This window comes from Chelonoidis abingdonii, chromosome 1 (genome assembly GCF_003597395.2).
Source record: "Chelonoidis abingdonii isolate Lonesome George chromosome 1, CheloAbing_2.0, whole genome shotgun sequence".
In the NCBI taxonomy this organism is placed as follows: domain Eukaryota; kingdom Metazoa; phylum Chordata; order Testudines; family Testudinidae; genus Chelonoidis; species Chelonoidis abingdonii.
The window spans coordinates 140454666-140478191 of NC_133769.1; the positions used below are offsets into that span (position 1 = coordinate 140454666).

At 42.7% G+C, this 23526-nt stretch overlaps 1 protein-coding gene across 1 annotated transcript; it reads right to left on the minus strand.

The window, feature by feature from the left end:
• Positions 1-474: 474 nt before the first annotated feature.
• On the minus strand, positions 475-22984 carry LOC116814745 (very long chain fatty acid elongase 4-like). Its single transcript, XM_075070740.1, has 9 exons — positions 22708-22984; positions 19057-19123; positions 16495-16682; positions 14290-14370; positions 13286-13342; positions 11570-11684; positions 10570-10697; positions 8137-8929; positions 475-585 (listed from the first exon to the last, which is right to left on the minus strand). Exons 2-8 carry the CDS (start codon positions 19112-19114, stop codon positions 8759-8761), a joined length of 798 nt encoding a protein of 265 aa, XP_074926841.1. The 5' UTR covers positions 19115-19123; positions 22708-22984; the 3' UTR covers positions 475-585; positions 8137-8758.
• Positions 22985-23526: the final 542 nt, after the last annotated feature.

Genomic DNA, 23526 nt, shown 5'->3' on the forward strand with positions numbered 1-23526 from the left:
CTTTCTCAGTAAAAAAAAAAAAAGCATATTTGACCATACCAAAACATTGAGCAACTTTTCAGCTTCACCAATATGTTTGTGTCTAAAATTGATTTTTTTAAAAGTCAATACATCTTGTTTTGATATTTTCTAATCGAAAGATGTCAATATTTTGATGCAAAACAACTTTTTGTTTAGAAATTTCCTTCCATTTTATTTATTTTAATTAAAAACTTTTAGAAAATTCTTGACATCTAAATGAAATGTTCATTATTCCAAACATTTGTAAACATTAATTTATTGATAGTTTTGAAAAAAAATGTTTTAGGACCAACCCAAAACATTTGGTTTTTTGTGTGTTTTTTAAATTTTTTAGAATTTCCAATGAACCAAAAAAAGCCAACAACCCCAAACCCCAGCCTTTTGCACAGCTCAAATGCTCCCTGCCCAGCCCCACACTCTGGACACATACACAAATAATTTTGTTTTCTTGGCTATGAATCATCTTGGGGAGACTAGCTGCTTCCAGTTTCATTTACTTGTGTGCCCATGTGCTCTTCCCCTTGATGCATCCCATCCTCACGAGTGCTGCAAAGGTGCCTCACCCTAGAAATACATATGACACTGAGCTGTAACTAGCCCTGCTAAACTCTCTCTTGATGTTGATCAGCTTTTACCATTGACCTCAGCTGGTGTAGAGGTTGGAGTAAGAGAATGCGCCTACATTGGTAGGTGGAGTGGGGGGCAGGGTCAGCTGCGGAAGTCGGTATCTACCATACCTTCCCCCTTGTTTTCTCTCCATTCATGCCATAGCTAACGTATAAATAACATGTCCCTCCTGGATAAGGAAGCCATTTGAAGCAGAGAAGCTGCTGAAGGGGTTAAAGGCAAATCCACACCCTCCCTTTGCTAATCCTCCAGCAGCTTGATCCTGTGTTGTGATGATTCAGACCACAGAGAGCGAGTGAGTTTCCACAAACTGCCATAGTCTCTGAGAGAGACCCCTGTGTGACTCTTATTTCCTGTTCAAGAGGATTAAGTACAAGGCCATTGACAAATCACAGTAAACATCTGTATTTGAGCACTCTCTCCATCAAGGCCTAATCCACAAAGAAATTCATTAACGAATTCAAGACATTCTCACTGTTCTATCTATAGTGTGTGCCTGATCCATTTTAATGTAAGCTGTGCAGATGTGTATTTCTGTACCACTGATTTTTTATTTATTTCATGTGCCAATCTACTAAATTACCCCCTTCATCCAATGAGATGCAGAAAACTGCTGTGTAGATTCATTCCTTTGCTTTTGGACTGTACACTGCATCACATACATTGATAATAGCCGAAAAGCTCTGAGAATTATAACAAAGCCAGCTGGCGTTCCTATCCTTTATATTTCCCTAGAATTAATGCACACGTACTTTAGCACTTTATCGTCATCTATTGTAGTATATGGAAAAGATCTAAAGCAAGATTTATTTTATTTTCTGTATTTTGCTTTGATTAAGATTATAATTCCTCAGGGATATTTTCTTTCTTAAACTGAACATTAGGCTAATTTTCTGGTTAATTTGGTGCATTATGGCCAGAATGTCTAAACGTGGACATTTTTTAGTCACACAGAAAAAAAGCAGATTGATTTTCCAGAAGTACTAAGACCCCAGCTTCCCTTGACTTGAAGAGCAGCAGTGAGTGCCCAGAACTTCTGGAAATCAGGCCACTTACATACACTTCTATAGTGATTTTTATCCAGAGAGCTCAAGGTGCGTACAAAGGAAGACCTAATGAGACCCATTTTACAAAGGGGAAAATAGAGGTACATAGATATGAAGTGATTTGTCCAATATCACACGAATTTAGCTGCAGAGCTGGCAATAGAATGCAGATTTCCTGATCCAGTGTCTTATGCACTGGCCCACCCTGCCTCTTAAAACAAAAAAAAAGAAATAGAAAAAAATTAAAAACAAGACCATCTATTAGACTAGAGTGGTGCTTCTAGGTGCTATCTTATGTATAGGCCATATTTCAATATCATCCTGGTCCCACTGAAGTCTATGGGAGTTTTGTCACTGATTTTAGAAAAAGCAGGATCGGGCCCAGGGATTATTACAAATCCAGCTGTTACAGGGTATTTTCCAATCCATTCTCAAAGCTTTGGCCTCCACCAAAGAGCATGAATCATTCTGACTTGCAAACACGTGCCTGATTTTTTTAATCTCCATCCTTTTGCTACTTACAATGTATTACTGTGATGTAATCTTTAACTCCAGGGACATGACATTAAAGGGAAATTCACATTTTTTGCCTTTTTTTTTTTTTTAAAGAAAAAATGCCAAAAGAATAAACCTCTACAGTCAAGTTTCAGCTGTTACCACCTGACAGGATACCCAACTCTGATAATAACAACTTTAATCACCCAGTTTAAATTTCAAAAGTTGAATACTGCAAATAAAGACTTGATGATCGCTAATTTAGTCCTAAGTGGAGCACAGGATCTGGTCCAAGAAGTGAATATAGCTGGACTATTTGGTAATAGTAACCATAATATAATTAAATATAACATCCTTATGGTGGGAAAAACATCCCAACACAGCAACATTTAGTTTCAGAATGGAGAACTACATAAAAATGAGGACATTAGTTAAACAGAAATTAAAAGGTACAGCGTCAGAAGGTGCATGGAAACTTTCTGAAGACATCACAATAGAGGCTCAACTTAAAAGTATATCCCAAATTAAAAAAACACAGTAAGAGAACCAAAAAGTGCCACCATGGCTAAACACCAAAGTATAAGAAGCAGTGAGAGGCAAAAAGGCACCCTTTAAAAAATGGAAGTTAAATCCTAGTAAGGAAAATACACAGGAGCATAAACTCTGGCAAGTGAAGTGTAAAATATAATTGGGAAGGCCAAAAAAGAATTTGAAGAACAGCTAGCCAAACACTCAAAAAGTAATAGCAAAAAAAAATTAAGTGCATCAGAAGCAGGAAGCCTGCTAAACAATAAGTGGGGCCACTGGATGGTTGAGATGCTAAAGGAGCACTCAAGGATGATAAAGCCATTGCAGAGAAACTAAATTAATTTTTTCCATCAGTCTTCAAGGCTGAGGATGTGAGGGAGATTCCCAAGCCTGAGACATTCTTTTTAGGTAAAAAATCTGAGGAACTGTCCCAGATTGAGATGTCATTAGAGGATGTTTTGGAATAAATTGATAAAATTAAACAGTAATAAGTTACCAGGACCAGTTGGTATTCACTCAAGAGTTCTGATGGAACTCAAATCTGAAACTGTAGAACTATTAACTGTAGTTTGTAAGCTATAATTTAAATCGGCTTCTGTACCAAATGACTGGAGGATAGCTAATGTGATGCCAATTTTTAAAAAGGGCCCCAGAGATGATCCTGGCAATTATAGGCCAGTAAGCCTGACTTTTGTACTGGGCAAACTGGTAAAAACTATAGTAACGAACAGAATTGTCAGACACATAGATTAACATAATTTGTTGGGTAAGAGTCAACATGTTTTTTGTAAAGGGAAATCACCAATCTAATAGAATTTTTTGAGGGGGTCAACAAGCATGTGGACAAGGGGGATCCAGTGAATATAGTGTACTTAGATTTTCAGAAAGTCTTTGACAAGGTTCCTCACCAAAGGCTCTTAAGCAAAGTAAGCTGTCATGAGATAAGAGGGAAGGTCCTCTCATGGACTGGTAACTGGTTAAATGATAGGAAACAAAGAGTAGGAATAAATGCTCAGGTGTCACACTGGAAAGTGGTAAATAGCGTGGTCCCTGTACAGATCCATAGCTGTTCAACATATTCAAATGATCCAGACAAAGGGGTAAACAGTGAGGTGGCAAAGTTTGCAGGTCATACTAAATTACTCAAAGTAGTTAAGTCCTATCTGCCTGCCTGACTGCAAAGAGTTACAAAGGGATCTCACAAAATTGACTGACTCAGCAACAAAATGGCAGATGAAATTCAATTTTTGATAAATGCAAAGTAATGGACATTGCAAACATAATCCCAACTACACATATAAATATGAGGTCTAAATTAGCTGTTACACTCAGGAAGAGATTGGTAGTCTTGTAGACAGTTTCTCTGAAACATCCACTCAATTACAGTGGCAGTCAAGCCAGCGGCAGACAAGCTGTACCCGCTTAATATTAATTATTATTATTATACTATTACTGTTAGCTGACATAGCACCTAGTATATGGGAGAGTATTGGCTAGCATTGTCATGGCTGTGTCAGAAATCTGTTAGAAAACTCTAATTTCAGAAATCTGTGATTCAGCATGAAAAATCACCCTTGGGCAAACAACTCTCTGCAAGTTTTTAACAAGACATTAGAATGCAGCTAATTTAGGTTTGTCATTTATGGGCTATGGATGGATTTCAAAGGTGTCTAACTTCCATTTAAATTAGTTCAGGCAAGCACCTAGATGCTTTGAAAATCCCACTAGACACTATCTACATCTTTAAGTGTTAAATATCTTTGGAAATGAAACAACCCAAATGAGTGACTTAGAAGCACACGAGCCATGCAGGCTTTTTAGAAAATCCCACCACATGACACAGCTGATGTACAGCGGCATTGACTTTCAATGGATCTGTGACAATTTATACCAAACTGAGGATCGAGTCTTATATGGGATTTATGTAAACAGTACGATTTAATAGTGTAGGCGGTTATCCATGTTAGTCTAAATCTCTTCCCTTCTGAGTGGAAAAAATAAGTAATGATAATATAATCGTAACAAAATTATGAATGGGAAAAGCAAAGATTTTCTGCTGCTCTAAGAACTGAGCAATGCTCACTGGCTTCATTGCTAAAAAGTAGGGTGGTTGATTAATAGCAGTTAACTCATCATTAACTCAAAAATTGATCATGATTAAAAAAATAATCACAATTAATCACAGTTTTTAATCACACTATTAAAAATAGAATACCAATGGAATTGTATTAAATATTTTGGATGGTTTATATTATATATAAAAAAAAATCCCCTCTCATCCCTAGGGGTGGTATGTGTCTTTCTCAACCTCTGGTCCTCTACCAGAGGCTGGGAGTTTGAGGGTTCTGCGCAGTATATTAGCTGTTCCTAGCACTACACTCTTCTGGACAGAGAGCTCTGATGTTGTTCCTGGGATCTGTTGGAGCCACTACCCAGCTTAGGAGTCAACAGCCCCAAGTGCTCCTACACCACTGGACCACTTTGCCTTCACTTTCACATCCTCTCTAGTTCTCTTTCAGGCCCTGGACTTCTCAGCTTCTCATATTCCTTCTCCTGATGTTGCTGTCACTTGGCACTGCTATATCTATCACCACCGCTGTCTTCTGGTCCTTGTCTATTTACACGTGCTGGTTGATTGGCCAGTACCTGCCTGTCCGATTGGATCTGGAAGTCCCACAGATCTTAGCCCTGCTATTCTCCACAACCTTCTGTGGAATCTCCATCTGCTCTTGGAGGGTCTAGCCCATACGCTGTGCAGATGTTCCTGTACACAATGCCAGCCACTTGGTTGTGCCATTCAGGTATGCTGTTCCTGCCTGCATTTACATCCGTGCCACTATGGTTGGACTGTCTCTGAGGCCTCTCTGCACAGTCTGCCCTTGGTCCTCTCTAGTGTTGTAGACCCCTGCTTCATGGATCTGGTGCTCAGTGCCTGTTCCTGTGCTGCTATGATCAGTCCTCAGTGCTGTCTTTTAGTCCAGCCCTTTCCAGCCACTGGTAGATTTCCCAATGTCAGCCACCTCAGCTATCTGTCGATGTAATCCCATGCAGGGTCTTGTCTTGCCATGGCACTTCTTCTGCTTGTCTTCTCCCTGTCTGCTGCTGCCTCAGCATTTCCAGCAGCTCATCTTTGGGGGCCATCTTACTGATGTACTCCTGGATGTTCGGGTTTCATCCGGCAGTGGCTTTGATGCTCACCAAGCCCCCGCCCGCCTTCTTTCCAGCGTATACAGTCTCGTGTTGGACTTGGGGTGGAAACCTCCGTGCATTGTGAGGAGCTTCCGGTTTTCACATCGGCAGCCTCCATGTCCTCCTTTGGCCAGCTCACTATACTGGCAGGTATCTGATGACTGGCAGGGCGTATCCGTTGATGGCGTGGATCTTGTTCTTCCACTGAGCTGGCTCTCAGGACCTGTCTTATCCTTTGGTGATACTTGGATGTTGCTGTCTTCCTTGCCTCATATATTATTGCTATATTATATATATATATATACACCACACAGTATTCTGTTTGTAATGAAATCAAAGTGTATATTATTATTACATTTAATTATATTTGCACTGTAAAAATGATAAACAAAAGAAATAGTATTTTTCATCTCCCTCATACAGTCTGTGGTGCATCTCTTTGTCATGAAAGTGAACTTACTGAATATAGATTTTTTTTTTTGTACATGACCACTCAAAAAACAAAATAATATAAAACTTCAGAGCCTACAGCTCCACTCAGTCCTCCTTCTTGTTCACAATTGCTAAGACAAACAAGTTTTTACATTTACAGGAGATAATGCTGCTTCTTCTTGTTTACAATGTCACCAGAAAGTGAGAACAGGCATTTGCATGGCACTTTTGTAGCTGACATTGCAAAGTATTTATATGCCAGATATGCTAACATTCATATGTCCCTTCATAGTTTGGCAACTATTCCAGAGACATGCTTCCATGCTGAGGACACTTGTTAAAAAATTAATAAATTATTATATTTGTGATTGAACTCCTTGGGAGAATTGTATGTCCCCACTCTGTTTTACCGCATTCTGCATATATTTCATGTTATAGCAGTCTCGATAATGACCAGCACATGTTGTTTGTTTCAAGAACACTTTCACTGCAGATTTACAAAACACAAAGAAGGTACAATGTGAGATTTCAAAAGATAGCTACAGCACTCAACTCAAAGTTTAAGAATCTGAAGTGCCTTCCAAATATCTGAGAGGGACAAGGTGTGAAGCATAGAATCATAGGATTGGAAAGGACCTTGAGAGGTCATCTAGTGCAGTCCCCGCCTCATGGCAGGACTAAGTATTATCTAGAGCATTCCCGACAGGTGTTTGTCTAACCTGCTCTTAAAAATCTCCAGTCATGGAGATTCACAAGCTCCCTAGCAATTTACTCAGTGCTTAACCTTCATAGTTAAGAAGTTTTTCCTAATGTCCAACCTAAACCTCCCTTGCTGCAATTTAAGACCATTGCTTCTTGTCCTCTCTCAGAGGTTCAGAACAACATTTTCTCCCTCTCCTTTATACTATCTTTTGTACTTTGAAACTGTTATCATGTCCTCTCTCAGTCTTCTCTTTTCCAGACTAAACAAACCCAATTTTTTCAATCTTCCCTCATAGGCATGTTTTCTAGACTTTTATCATTTTTGTTGCTCTTCTCTGGATTTTTCAATTTGTCCATATCCTCCTGAAATGTGTGCTCAGAGCTGGACCAATACTCCAGTTGAGGTCTTATGAGTGCTGAGTAGAATGGAAGAATTATTTCTTTGTTCTTGCTTACAACACTCCTGATAATATATCTAGGATGTTGTAATATCTTACAGTGTCACGCTACAACGGTGCATGAAAATCCCTCTTCCCACTTGTCAAGTGATATTGTAAAGAAGAAGCAGGCAGCATTATCTCTTGCAAATGTAACCAAACTTGTTTGTCTGAGTGATTGGCTGAAAAAGAAATAGGACTGAGTGAACTTGCAGGCTCTAAAATTTTACATTGTTTTATTTTTGCATGCAGTTATTTTGTACACAAGTCTACATTTTTAGGTTCAACTTTCATGATAAAGAAATTATACTACAGTATTTGTATTAGGTGAATTGAAAAATACTATTTCTTTTGTTATTTTACAGTGCAAATATTTGTAATAAAAATAAATGTAAAGTGAGCACTGTACACTGTATTCTGTGTTGTAATTGAGATCTATATATTTGAAAATGTAGAAAACATCAAAAATATTTAAATAAATGGTATTCAATAATAATTGAATAATATTATATTATGAATCATGATTCATTTTTTTAATCGCTTGAAAGCCCTACTAAAAAGTTATTTCTTTAGTGTTACAACAATAATCAAAAGATAAATACATTCAAGGCAGAAAATGGTATGTTAATAAATTTTCCTTCATCACATTAATTTCTTACTTAGGGTGAATGTTAGTGCTGGGTTGACAGCTCTGGAGACCGATGCCCTTGGTTGAGCCAGAGAGCAGGTGCAGCAGCAGAGCAAGTTTCCTGTGGTGAGTACCTGATTCCCCTCTCACTTATACTGAAGTCAGTGGGGTTACACACTTGTGAAAGAGAGAGCACGATGAAGTCTATTCTCTGTTCGTGTGCTCCGGATATGGAGGGAATATGGAGATAGAATATATGCTCCTGATATGGAGGGATGACAAGCTAATACATTCTCAAATCCCAGTGAGTTCCTGACCTCTGCTGTTATTTGTAACAAATATGTCAACTGTACTTTGGACACTAACCCATTAGTACTGGACCTGAGACAAAACAGCCAGTTTCACACAGGCCACCAAATGTTGATGACTATAATGATCTATGTTCAATAAGCAAACACCTCAGTACCCCATTACTTTTCTTCTGAGCCCTCTAGTTCCTTTTCCCTTCCCAACTGATAACAATAAAGCAACCAAGAATCTGCTTGCATGATCCTCCCTCAACCTCTCCAAATGCACCTTCTAAGTGGAATCGAGGTAGAGGCAGTGGAGTATATGTGAATTCCAGCAATGTCCTCAGACCATGCCCCTCTTCTTCATGTTAGTTTCTCCCACTTCCTCCTGGTGTAGGTCCAGTAGTAGAAGTTTAGGAAAAGAACAATGAGGCTGAGGATGTAGAGGAAAACTGCAACATTGAAGCCATCAGGGAATGGGCACTCTGTGAAGAGGTTATAGGAGGAGTGAATGGCGATGGCCACAAATTGGCACTGCCAGGGGAGAAAGAAAAACAGAAGCAGGATTAGAGATGCTACATAGCAAAATAGTCAAGCTACAACTGACTATCAGTCCATCCAGTCCAGCATCCCTCCACTAGTCACATCACAACAGACCACTGGTCCACTCAGTCCAGAACAAGCCTTCTTTTAGGCTGGAGTAGGTCAGATATCCCATCTCCCTCCATAATGGAGGAAACCATTTATTCATCAAGTCCAATATTCAGCTTCTACCATACTGAAGGATATCATGGGTCCATGAACTAGATCCTGCCCACTGCCACAGGGAAGCAGGAAATTAGTTCATAAAGTATAGTATCCTGCCCTATGCCATACAAGAGCAGATCACTAGTCAGTCTTCTGTTGTGTCCCTTCTCTGCTACTGTCCAGTAACTGATGCTTTGGGTTAGGTGTTTGAGGCTATGAAGAATCCTTCCTTTCACCAGATGGCGTTCAGATTATACCTTTAAGCATCTGGTTTGAGAGTCCTTTATATTTTAGCTCAGCGAGTGTAACTGCAGCTATTACTCTTATTCATGTAAGCATCAATCTGTTTTTTATCTTACTAAGCCATTCGCCTTAATATCTCGCAGCGTGGAGTCCTATACATTGAATGTATGTTGTATGAACACGAATTTCCTTTGCTCTATTCTGTATTTTTTAATCTTTCATTCATGCAGTGCCTTCTTGTCCCTGTATTAGAGCACAGGGTAAATAAGAGCTCCGAACCAGGCTTCTTTACATCCTTTATTATTTTAACTTTACAGTGTCTCCTCTTACTCTTCTTCAGTAACTAAATAATCCTAGTCTTCATAATCTCTCTTTGTATGGAATTAACTCCCTGCTCCCCCAGGCACATGGCTCTAATCATTGCCCTTCTCTGGACTATTTCTTTTTATGTTGTAGCCTTAAGCAACCAGAGAAACACACGGTTGAAATGTTAGGATCTGCCACATCCTCAGAGATGAGAAAAGGAGAAAACCAAGAGAAAACAATCTAGAAGGAGCTAAGGCCTGCTATTTGTTTTTTGTTTTGTTTTTTAAACCTGGGTGCATACAATCTAAATCCATACTAAGGAATCAAAATAAAAGGAGGTCTGATTTCCACAGTTACTGGACAACCACAGCACCCACAAACTTCAGTGATCACTCAACACTCCCCCACACACAAAATCAAGCTACTTGTTAAGGACTTTGGGGGGTGGGGAGAAGGTAGGGTATGGAGCCAGCTATCATACACAAGAAGTCAAGTATTCCTGATGAGGAATCAGTGATTGGCATGATCTTTCCCCAGAGTCTCTGGCTGAAATGTACTATTCTGCGATGCAGAAAACTCTTTTATAAGTTGGGATGGGGAGGGTAACGGACATGTAAAAGTCTTCTATCTGTTTTCTTCCCCTCACAGGGATAAGGCTTGTCTGGAAAAAGTCACTGTAGGTATTGAAATGTCTCCTTGCTTACTCCTGAGTACCACTCAACCCAGACTTCTCCCTGATCAGTTGCAGTAGGACATCTAGCGAGATGGCCATTCCAGTAGGTTAGACCAGGGATGAGAGAGCCAGGGAGGGGACAGATAGAAAACTGGTGCCACCCTATCCAGGTCTGGAGTGGGAAGAGGTAGATGAAATAAATTACCAGCTGCAGGATGGTGAGATAGCGTTTCCACCACAGATAGTGCTGCATTTGTGGTCCCAGGCTGGCCAGCCCATAATACAGGTACATGAAAATGTGCACAAAGGAGTTCAACATCCCAATGAAGAAGGCTGTGGGATAGAGAATACAGGAAGGCAGGAAGAACAAGGCACACAGAGTTTATAAGACTCATCCTCCTGTACTGATAGATACAGTCCCCTAGGTGACATGTCCAAAATATTGTCCCCTTGTGACCCATACATGTGTGACACCCTTCAGTTCCTGAATGCCCTAGAAACATGACCCTTCATCCTATACCATCTCACAAAATCCAAGGAGCACCCTGTGCCACCCTGCTCCCTCTGTGTGGGCTGCAGCCATGTCTGGTTTCTAGAAGGGACAGACAGGAGGTCCAAAGACAGAAGAGGGAATGCTGAATTAGATATTGCAAATCACTCAGATATCAAGGCCTTTTACAAAACTGCTTCCCATGCAAAAGCACCATGAATTCCTATGCCAAACTTGGCTCTATAGTTCTAGCATTGTGCATTAGGGTAGGTTAGTGAGAGGGGGCAGTCAGGCTAGACAGGGAGTGGGGAATAGTCTGGATATGAGCTGGAAAGTGAATGGAACAGTCTGGATCTGGGCACAACAGTGAATAGGACAGGTCCTAGCTGAACAGAGAATGAGGGCAGTCCTGCTCTGGGAAGGAAAACAGGTAGGTGCAAACTTAGCCCTCGAACCTGGTGTTCTCATTTCTGTCCGGGCAGTGAATGAGGCAGTCTTGTCCTGGATGAGACAGTGATTAGAACAGTCTAGAGGTGGACAGGACAGTCCAAAAAAGCACCCAACAGGTGTCACTCGTGATACCCTCGTCTCTCACTACCAAAGCGGATAATGTGCAGTGAGATTTCTGTCCACTAGCCAATCAAGATGCATGGTTCACATTATCTCCAGAACAAGAGAGATGGAGACAGAGTATGCCCAGTAAAATGAAGCTTACCCTGTCCTCCAGGCACGTATTTGACACCAGCCCACCAGTTGAAAAGCATGGTGCCATGATGATACACATGTAGGAAAGTCACCTGCTCAGGCTTCTTGCGCACAATGAAGAAGACCTGAAAGAAGTCAGAAGAGAGCAAATTTTGAATTCTTCCGAATGTTTAGACAGGTCCTAGGTGTGCAAGGGGCTACTGGTAGCCAACGCATGACCTGAAGCACCACAACTCCATTCTGCTTGCATCTTGGTGACATATCATCCTTCCCTATAGAAGCCAAGCTGAGCACTGGCAAATCTAACACACACGTGGACCTTATGCTATTTGGAAGGGGAGAGACCAAAGGATGGTGTCTCTTACACATAGCCTCAGCCATTTGTACCTTGGGATTCCACTGCAGACTCTCTCAGCGGTTACCCACACAGATGGTCCTGAGATATGACATCTGGATCCAGACCTGAGCCTCCATGTAACTTGGAGGTGTCTGGATCTACGGTTTTGTTTGAGGTCCACAATGCAGAAGCAGAGGTTACACGCCTACTAGCACTGGGGACAGATCTCCAGGGGAGGCATCACATTGAGCAGCCAAGCTCTGATGGTGTTCCCATTAGGAAAGAGGGTGATATCAACAAGTCATATGCTGCTTTTTCACTACCAGGAAGAACTGTTTTCTAGGCAGTGGTGACTGGGGGAATAGCCCATCTCTGCTACTCAGAATGCAGAGGGGTAGCCCAGACCATTAGCCATGCAACTTTCACTCCTCCAAATTGATCCAGTTCATAGGCAGTCCCTACACTAATACAATCTGGGCATAGAGGATGTCAAAATATTCCCCAGCCAGGATCAGTTCTAGGGGTTCTAGGCAATCCAGCAAACACTCTGCCCTTGCTGATCTGTTCCCCCTGTAGAGTCCAGTCTGCCATTTGAAGGGCAAGGGAAGGTGTGGTATATTACTATGGAGCAGTTGGCCTCCATGATGGAAATTCAAGGCAAGTCAAAACACACCCGAGACACAAACCCTTATCCCAGGATCAGTGGCCTGGAACAATCTCCTGCACACGCAGCAGTGGAGACTCTGGGGCATACACCTACATAGTCTAGGCTGTTTACTCTTCAGCTTAACATCATACTTTAGTCAGAGGGTCAATGACTAGGCTGAGTCTACTGCAAAATGGACAGACGCTACAATAGACTTGACCAATTGGTGAAATTAACCCTGTACCCACATTTGGGGACTGGATTCTCCCAGTGTGTGGGTGTGTAACCTCACCAGTCCCTCAGGTTCAGATTTCTCCTCTTGGCCCTGCATGAACCTGACATTCTGAGTTACCTAAACATCAGAAAGTGTGTTTGTGTAAAGGGGACTGAGCCTAGATTTAAAGGGAATGTCCACTCAGAGAATATGATGTCAGGTATGCAGTCATTGGGACAGAGAAGGCGCAGCCAATCTTTGTAAGGAAACTTACTGGGTTGATGCCAGTGGCAAGGCTAGAGGCTTGAAGGCAAGTGGTTTCCATATGACATTACCCTGAAGCTGTGCCCTCATCCTATGATGTGTGTGTGTGTGTGAAAGTGAGCATGTACTAAAAAACATCAGCCACAAACAGAATAAATACAGCACATTGGCCTTGGCACTATGTCTTTGTCCCACAAGAGGGCTCAGAGCCAGTGTGATTCATTACAGAGCCTTAGCCCCATTATTTTGGCGAGCCCCATCTTACCGTATCAAGCAGCTCAATGACTTTGGAGAAGAAGAACCACCAACACACTCTCGCCATCTGCTGGAAAAGACAAGGAAATTTCATCTGATACTGAGACAAAAGTCTTTGCTTCAACATATAGCTATCTATCGTAGGGAACGTCTACACTTAAAATGCTACAGCAGCACAGCTGCACCATTGTAGTGCTTCAATGTAAACACTCATTACAGTGACAGCAGGGGTTCTCCCATTGCTGTAGTTAATCCGCCTCCCCGAGAGATGGAATGAGGTGTTTGGAATAATTCTTCCAAGGGCTGTCTACACCTGGGGTTAGGCCTGCATAGTTATGTCTCCCAGGGGAGTGGATAGCTATGGCGATGTATGTTTTAAATACATTGTCCCCTGAGACGGTCTTATACTGCTGCCCTTCTTCATAGTATCTGACTGCTTTCAACATAAAATCTATAGGCATAGTGAAGTTCTAGTGGACTTTGTGGATCTCCCTTTTCACAGGGTAAAAATTCAGCCTACATTATTTATTTTGGTTGGTTGGTTAGTTGATTTGTTTGTTTACTTTTGCTGGGGTATCATTTCACTGATTGCCAAGTATTTTCAGCCTCATGGCAAAGCAGTGGACTCATCAGCATGGGAGGCAGGCTCAAGCCACAAATCCAGATCCACACCTGTACTCATTTGAAGCTTGGCTGTATTTGCAGACAAATAGGAATATGATAAAACCACATAATTATTAAAAAAAACCATGGATTTTTGATGAAAATCCATAAGCCCTTATGAAACAGGTAGAAAATATGGACTTATCCATGTTCCTGAGTTAGAGAGATTCCTTGAGTGCTGAAGTAAATCATTTAGCGAAATGGATTTGAAAGTAAGAGAATAGGAGCAAAGGCCTTCTTAGGACATGCAAAGGTAGCCAGAGTGCAGTTTGGACCAGCCTTCCAGCAAAGCAAGCCATCTATCTCTGAAGAATGAGAGCGACCCAAGATTAGTTCTGTATGAAACTGTACCCTCATTCCCAACTTGCTTGTGGTGTAATCCACTGGCTGACACAGGTAACTATAGTTGGCCAAGAGTGAAGTTACCAGGAACTGAAAGAAAAAAAAATTAATAAGAGAAACCCATTCTCTGTCATGCATCTATCCCATCTTCAGGGCTGGCTCCAGGCACCGGCACAGCAAATAGGTGCCTGGGGCGGCCAACGCAAAGGGGCAGCACATCTGGCTCTTCGGCGACAATTCAATGGCGGGTCCCTCGGTCCCTCTCGGAGGGAAGGACCTGCTTTCAAATTGCTGCTGAAGAATGAAGCGGTGGCGGTAGAAGTGCCTGGGGCGGCAAAAACACTGGAGCTGGCCCTGCACATCTTTAATATTTTCTTGGTCCCAAGGAGATTTACACTCTAATGCTAGGTAACCAATCCCGATCCAGGACAGGCTGGTAGTGATTCAAATTCATCACTACAGCTACAAATATTTACAGATTTTTTTTTCTATCTGTCAGAATCTGAAAGTGAATATCTATATGATCATGTTTGTTACCCTTTCCTGCAGATGCGTGTGTGCTTGAGCTTTTCTAGAATGAAGAGTGAATTATAAGCTTGAGAATTCTCTGAAGGCAAATTTTGAATTGTGTATTTGATTGTAAACGTCATCGTTCATTTTGTGTTGTTAAGTTGCATTAGTCATCTAATTAGGGAGTTGAAACCATACCACATGACCCAACCAAGGATGAGAAGTGAATATTCACTTTTACCTGGTTATGAGCAATCTTTAGGACTAGAACTCTTTGCTAAATAAATTTGCAACTATTTCCCAATAAGTGTGAGAATTTCATGATCCTTCTGAAAACAGTAAATAAAAAGCCATGTTCATTAGTTAGATCATTCATTTCAAATGTACTCAGCTCTAGTCATTTGATGAGTATTCAGTGGCCCATATATAAAGAGTTGGTAGATCTCATTTCAATTTCTAATGGAAAGTTGCCCATCCACACCCACACACCCCAACAACAATAAAAATAAACATCCCTTCCACTGCCAGTGGCATTAATTTTCGCCCTTGTTGGAGGTCTCAGAAAACATGATTGCAAGAGTTTGGAAAATAAAATTTGTCTCACACCATCAGAGATGGATCTGGTCAGGCTGAAGCACAATGTAGGGGATAAATGTACATCATGTGTTCTGTAGCTGCTATATAGCGGATTTTATATTCCAGGTTTGCCATTCAGAGACCTTTCACCAGCATTAATTCTCTAAAACTCTAAGGGACAGTGTATTAAGGAAGGTTGAAACATGGGATAAATTGTGTTTGCCCTATAAGGTATGTCTATACGACAACTAAAAACCCATGGTTGGCCCAGGCATGTGGGGTTCAGGCTAAGGGGCTGTTTAACTGTGGTGTAGATGTTCAGGATCAGGTTGCAGCCTGGGCTCTGGGACCCTGAGAGGTGGGAGGGTCCCAGAACTCAGGCTGCAGCCCGAGCCGGAATATCTACATTGCAATTAAGCAGCCCCTTAGTCTGAGCCCCTTAACCCGATTCAGTGGGCATAGGCCAGCAATGAGTTTTCAGTTGAGGTATAGACATACCCCATTTTGCAACCTTCCCTAACGTGGGTGTCTAATTGCAGTATAGAAATACCCATAAAGCAGTGGTTCTCAAACATATTTGATCACGTCCCCTTCTTTGTATCTGTAGTAGTTTATGCCCTCTCACCCTCTTCTGGGCACCCAGCCAGCATCTGCCACTCTTCGGCCACCCAGTTCTGAAGGCAGAGTGGAGAGCAGCAGCTGCTGGCCGGGTACTCAGCTCTGAAGGCAGTGCCACCACCAGCAGCAGCACCACAGAAGTAAGGGTGGCAATACCATACCACCCTGACTTCTGTGCTGCTGCTGGCAGCAGTTCTGCCATCAGAGCTGGGTGTCCAGCCAGCAGCCACTGCTCTCCAGCCACCCAGCTCTGAATGTGTGCAGTAAGTTTTTCCTCCCTAAAGCTTCTCATTCCCCTACCCTGAATACATTCTGTGTCTCCTCATTTTGCGAACCTCTGTTAAAGAGGCTTCACCACAATATATATTTAACTGAGTAGAATGTGCCTCTAGTGGCAAAATGAAAACATATCCCAGTCACCCGTCATCAGAGAAGGAGTTTAAAGGGCTCCTGCTTCAAATCCCCCCTGCTAAAATGTTTATCCAAATGAAGCTGATCCATTATCCTTACCTCATAGAACATATAGATTGACAGAGCCACCAGGGTCAAATTATAGGCAGTCAGCAGACCCTTTAGCCTCAGTGGCTCCCACTTCCGCATGAGGCGTGGTCCCAGTGCCACAAATAAGAGGTAGAGGGTGAAGAGCAGTGTGACTGGAAGTGGAGAGTAAACCAGGAGCCAGGGGTCTGTTCTTGGGTCTGCAAAGCAAAACACATTGCACAAAAGCAAAGAAGAGGGTGGCTTGTTGGCCTCGAGACGGAAACAGACTTTATATCTAAATAAACGGCTCCTGTCCCGGATTTTAATTTATCCCCTCCATCCCTGCCAATGAACGTCAGCCCTCACCCATTATGCCAGGGCTGAAGATCCACACAACACAGCCAGTTTTTTCAACACCTCCTTTCTTTTCCATCCTTGAGTTCCTCACACAGCTCTACCAATGGCCCTCAATCCTGCCCTGCAGTCCCACTGCTGTTCCAGTACTGGGCTCCCCACACAGCTCTGCCAATGTCCCTCAATCCTGCCCCTCAGCCGTCCCTGCTATTTCAGTCCTAGGCTCCCCACACAGCTCTGCCAATGTCCCTCAATCCTGCCCCTCAGCCGTCCCTGCTATTTCAGTCCTAGGCTCCCCACACAGCTCTGCCAATGTCCCTCAATCCTGCCCCTCAGCCGTCCCTGCTATTTCAGTCCTAGGCTCCCCACACAGCTCTGCCAATGCCTCTCAATATTTCCCTGAAGCCCTCCTGCTATTCCAGTCCTGGGCTCCGCACACATATAGCTCTGCCAATGAACGTCAGCTCTCATCCATTATGCCAGTGCTGCAGATCCACATAACACAAGCAGTTTGTTTCATCATCTCCTTTCTTTTCCATTCACTCATTCCTTACACAGCACTGGGAATACTCTGCAGTATTGACCTTCTCAATACCCTGTCCTTCAGATCTTCTGTCTACACAGATATCCACTTGCAGGGTCCCCTGTTACTCCTGTCATGGACTCTGACGCCGGAATTCTTCTAATATTCTACTTCTGGGTTCCACCATCTGCCAGTGCTCCTAAATCTCCACTCAGAATCCCATCAGCTATTCCAGTCCTGGGACCCACACAACTCTGGCAGCATGCCTCTCAACTTGCCTGTAGAATTCCCTCTCTTTTAGTCCTGAGCCCCCTCTTCAGCTCTGCCTTTCAAAGCTCCTGAAGACAGATTTGAACCTTCTCTTGTTATCCCAATCCTGGGCCAGCACACAGAGCTGCCAATATACCTTAATTCTGATCTGCAACATATTCCATTCCTGACATGTCACGTTACTGTGCAGCACCTCCTGTTATTCCAGTCCTGGGTCTCTCCTAAGTACACCCTGATAACTCTGCAAACATTGTGCAGTGGTTTGTCTCAACATTTCACTTGTTACCCGAGGTAGGATTGTACCTGGGTCTTCAGAAGTCAAAACCTGAGCTCTAATCACCTGGTCTATCAAGCCTAGCTATGACATACCAGTGCACATGTTAAAACATCACTTTACACAATATTTCCAAGTTTACAAGCAGCAAGGTGCACTTTTTGCTGGACAGACTTTCAGAACCCCATGCTGAACCCATAAAAGGCTGCCTTCTTTATCCTTAATCCAGTGTCAAGAAAAAAGTTATATTAACTGTAGTTTGTACCCCAAATGCATTCAGAAACCAAAAACAATTCTTTAACATTTTAGGTTAAAAGACTTTATCTAAACAGCAAATTGAAAGAAAGGAGTTTCATTCAGTGTGAACCAATACGCAATATTCACACATCCCTGGAATACCTTCTACTTAGGGTGACTGTATGCAGCAACCACTGTTGCTGCGATGCATTGTCGGTTAGCATATGCAACACCTAAAACAGCATAGCTGGACAGCCACTAGTTCATGAGGTGTCACAACATACATCCTCATGGGGTATAACATTACCCCACACACGTATTATCAATTCTAACGTGCAAGTTACGTTTATGCAAAAAAACCTTAGCTTGTTTTATGTGGGAGACAGTTACCAGTATTACAATACAAGATAGATATTGTCACTGGAAGCAAACATGTATACATAGAACTACTAAAGATACAGTATAACAGTGCAACATGTTTGGAGTACACATATCTCACACACTTTTTGATGCAGGAAAAGTATTTTTTATGCTACATTAAAATGTTCACTGAATTGTGTACATGTGCCTAGGTGACAATGTCTAAAACAGTATAATTGGAGGGCTACTATTTCGTGAGTTATCACAACACGTATGCTTGTGGGGCACAACATTAGCCTACAAATGTGGATGAGGGTTAAAGAGTTTTCCTTTGCAAGAACAAAGATGCTTAAATCCCTTCCCTCACCCCACAAACTGGTGTTTCCGTGGGCTATAGCTCAGGGCTCTAAAGAAGCTCAAGATCTTGGTAGGGAAAAGTGAGATTTTGCCATGTATCCAAGGAAAGAAACTGAACTCAAGAAGGGGATGAGTCTTATTAATGGTTTGTAGTTTCCATAGTGCCATCTAATGGTATCCTTGGGAAATTCCCATGCAAGGCAGCTTCTCCACCTACCTCCATTTTCAAGGGCCCAGTTGTAGAACTCTTGAATTTTCTGCCAAGTTGAAGCCATCCTGGATCCCTGAATGGAAAGCAAATTGAGATTTAACTTTGTCTGTGATCACTTAACCCCATTTATGACACTCCAGGCTCCAAGTCCTGCAGTATGCAGAGACTTCTGGTTACTCATAGACACGGTTTTAGGATTCAAGCTGGTCAAAAAAAATGTGTGTGTTGGGGGAGAGAATTACCAATTAAAAATAAATTTTAAAATAGCGTTGAAATTTCAACAAATTTGCATAGAATTATGGAGGTGTTAGGCTGGAAAGGACCTAGAGAAGTCATCTAGTGCAGCCTCCTGCACTGAGGCAGGACCAGATATACCTAGACCATTCCTGATAGTCTAAATAGTCGTAAAACCTCCTGTGATGGCTGATAGGACAAGGAGATCCAGGACTTCTGCTCTGCTGCAGGCAGGAGTGTGTCTAGGTGTAGTTCTCTGTCTGTGCTGAGCAGGCATAGCTGGATGCTTGAAATGTGGGCTAGTGGGTGTGCTTGGCAAGGTGTTCAATTGAGGAAAAAGTATTTCAAAAATATGCTGTTTTTTAAAAAGGGGAAGGAGCAGATTATGGTATGTGTGACTCCTGGGCAGTGGAGTTCAGAATAGAGAGTGGAGTGGCTACTGCTGGGGGACAGGGCATTTTGGAACAGCTGCTGGAGGACTGTTACAGTTGACACAGGTAATTCAGTGTCTATGCTAGCACTGCATTGGATGGAAGAAGGTAGACTTTGGCTTTGCATTATTGGGGATGTTGTTATTGCATTGATGTAACTGGGTGCCTGCACCACAACTTCCCTTGGAAGCCTGTTCCAATGCTTAGCTATTCTTGTAGTTAGAAAGTTTTCCCCGATATCTAACAATCTCTCTTGCTGCAGTTTAAGATAATTATTCTTGTCCTATCTTCAGTGGACCTGGAAAACAACTGATCAAGATTCCCTTTATAATAGTCTTCAAATATGGGCTGTTACTGGGTCAGTCTTCTTTTCTCAAGAATAAACATGCCCAGTGTTTTAACATTTCCTCATAGATCAGGTTTTCTAAACCTTTTATCATTTTTGTTGCTCTCCTCTGGAATCTCTCCAATTTATCCACATCTTTCTTTAAATGTGTTACCCAGAATTGGATAAAGTACTTTAGCTGAGTTCTCACCAGTGCTGAGTAGAGTGGTACAATTGCTTCCTGTGTTTTATGTACCATACTCCTGTTAATATACCCCAGAATAATATTAGCCTTTTTAGTAACTGCATCATACAGTGGATCTCAAATTGAGTATGAGTCAACAATAATCCTCAGAGCCTTTTCAGCAATACTACCACCTAGCTAGTTATACCCCATGTTGTATTTGGGCATTTGACTTTTTCCTTCCCACTTGTCTTTATTTAATTTCATTTTGTTGAATTCAGACCAATTCTCCAATTTGTCAAGGTTATTTAGAATTCTAATCCTGTCCTCCAAACTGTTTGCAGTCCCTCCCATCTTGGTGTTATCTCTGCAAATTTTATAAGCACACCCTCCACTCCAAGTCATTAATGAAAATATTGACTAATACTTGACCCAAGACTGACCCCTGTGGCACCCCACTAGATACATCCCCCAAGTTTACTAGAGAATCACTGACAATCCACTTTGAGTATGTTTAATCTGGACCACATTTCCCTAGTTTGCTTATGAGAATATCATATGGGACTGTGCCGACTGCCTTCCTAAAAATCAAGCTATATCACATCTACAGCTTCCCCTACCCACTAGGCCAGAAACCCTGTCAAAGAAGGAGATTGGGTTGGCAATTTTGACCATGTCTGTAAGCAGGTTAAAAAAAATGGAGGAAAAATGTCATAAAAATGTAGTCTAATTTTTTGGGGGGGAGGGGTCACTACATTTTGTTGCAATTTCAACATTTTAAATATTTTGTCTAGCTGCACTCAGGACACTAGAGCTTTGGTCTCAAGGTGATGAAGGGCAAAGTGTGTGAAAGGTCCAAGAGATGAACAGAGTGTGCTATACTGTACCCATGGAGAGGGATGTGGGTGGGGATCACTAAAGCAATGTATCCCTTTTCATTAGCTCACATGTAGCAAAATAGTCACTCTAGTACAAACACACAGTCATGGCCTTACACACCTGTCACAGACTCACTCAAACAGTTTTATCACCTGCTGCAACTCCAGTCAGAGCAGGGGTGAATTTGACTTCTTGACGCCTACTCTGCACAGTTGTACTGTTTTAACTACACTAGTGTACATAAAGTGGCATGTGTTAAGGGCTCCCCTTGCCAGTAATTCCAGATTCCTACCACTTGCTTTGCGAGGGAGACCTCTCCTACAGCCTTTGAGAAGGCAGGAATTGACCCAGAAATCTTTCCCAGCTCAGTCATCAGTAACAAATCAGCTTTGTCGGTCCCCTTCATCAGCTAACACACAGTCTCAGCACCCATACCCAGCATCAGCCACTCAGTCACTGATCGGGGTTCTTCTTCCCTTTGGGTTCTGGCTGCATTTCATGTACACTGCAAGCAGATCAGTATGGGAACACCCTCAGACTGCTCCCTGGGATGGTTCCCAGAATCTCAGCTTGCTATAGCATCACTCTAGCAGCTGGTGCCTTCTCCAGTAGCATGAGCACCCCCTTCTTAAGTGGCAATTCCACTCTCCAGTCATAGGAGGACTGATAGAAGCAAGTAGGCACAGCTCTCTAGCCAACCAGTGGTGTGGTGAGGGTGGAGAGACTAGCTTCTCCTTTCTGCTTATCCCCAGCTGACCAGGGCTTCAGGGTCAGAGCCAGCCTTCCCAGCACTGTTATTTATCTGTGGAGGTGGGTTCAACAGCGAAAACAGCTGCAGCTCTGTCCGCATACAGGTGCTTTATACTAGTATAATTGTATCTACACTAGGGGTTGTGCAGGTGCAACTATTTTGGGGTGGAGGTGGGGTGAGGAAAGACACCTCTGACTGACATAGCTGTACCAGTACAAAAACCAGGACTAGACCAGGCCTGTCACTAGGGGCCAAATACTGTTCTCGTTTCCATCATTGCAAATCTGGAGGAAAACCATTACAATGAGGGATCTCGTTACAGATTTATATTGGTGAAACAGAGCCAAATTTGGCTTTCCCTGCTTAGGTGTTTATAGCACTCCTAACACCTGAGAACCTAAACGCAGTCTGACAGGCACCCAATCACACTTTAAAACATACATAGCAATCACACTCAGAGACACACACGAGGCTCTTTCTCTGTCCCACACATGTAGCAATCACATGCACCTCCACTTTCATTTTTTCATTCTCACACTTTCCCTCCCCCCCCCCCCCCCCCCNCCCCCCCCCGCCCCGCGTTGATACTTTCTGACATGATCACTTATATACAGACTGTGACACAAAAGGTACACACTCACATCACCTGGACAGAATTCTCCAGCAGAGATCTGTCAAGGGATTATCAGTAGACTCTGAGCCAAACTAAGGATGATTTCCTTGTGGTTATTTATATACACACACACACATACTTTACACACAGCTCATCTTGCTCCGCTCCAGCTTCTTTTCTCCCAAACAGTGAGTTAAACCCCCAAGCAAAAGAGAACCCCATTACACAGAGCAGACTTACCCTTCCAGGGGAGATGCTGTAACTCTTCTCCGTTTCCAGGAATACTGTCAGGATGCAGAAACCTTTCTAGTCCCTCCTGATACACCCCAGAGACAGCAGAACAAAGAACTGTCAGAGTCTGTGCCGTTAAGCAGGCACCGTGCCACATTTCCCTCTCCTCACCTGAAGAAGGTGTCTCATCCGCTGGGTTCCCACACAGAAGCTCTGAATTCTGGCTCCTTGACAAGATTCAGGGTGTTGTGTTCACCACCAGTGACTGTGAGCTGCAAGCATCACCATTGCTGAAGGCTGTCTCTGACTTTGCCTGATCTGGAGTTACATCACATTCCCCTCCCCCATTCTGTTTTACTGCTCCTCAACTGCTTTGTCAGATTAAGGGACACGAAGAACTGAGAAAACAAAGGTTGAATTGGGCTGAGCTTCCATAGGAATTAACCTCTGCTCTTCGGCCTCGTGCCTGGGAATGATGCCAAGTCTTCATGTTTAGAACCATGAAAGCCTGTATTCTGATTCAGGGGCATGCTTTGGCAGCTTTTCAAACCCTGAAGACGGGGAAGGGAGGGGCGACTCAATCGGGCAAAACTGGAAAAAGTACTATTGGCAGCACTCTTACAGAGCTTCCCACACCCTACCCCTTGAGGATTTGTTAAATGAGATTTTCCATCTCCAAAAGTGATAAGTCCAAATCAGATGATGACAGTGGAGAAAATGCTGAGAGCACCCAGCAAATAAACCCTTGCTGAGATGTGGGATGGGGACACTGAGAGCAATCTCCTTCATTATTTCCAGCCTCCATCCCTGGGGGAAGCATCCTGGACC

Excerpts from the sequence above, each read along its gene's own strand:
- LOC116814745 (XM_075070740.1), bottom strand. The coding sequence starts at position 19,114 with ATGGCTTCAACTTGGCAGAAAATTCAAGAGTTCTACAACTGGGCCCTT. Across the intron at positions 16,683-19,056 it reads CTGGGCCCTTGAAAATGGAG|ACCCAAGAACAGACCCCTGG; the intron begins GTAGGTGGAGAA and ends TTTGCTTTGCAG. Across the intron at positions 14,371-16,494 it reads CAATCTATATGTTCTATGAG|TTCCTGGTAACTTCACTCTT; the intron begins GTAAGGATAATG and ends TTTTTCTTTCAG.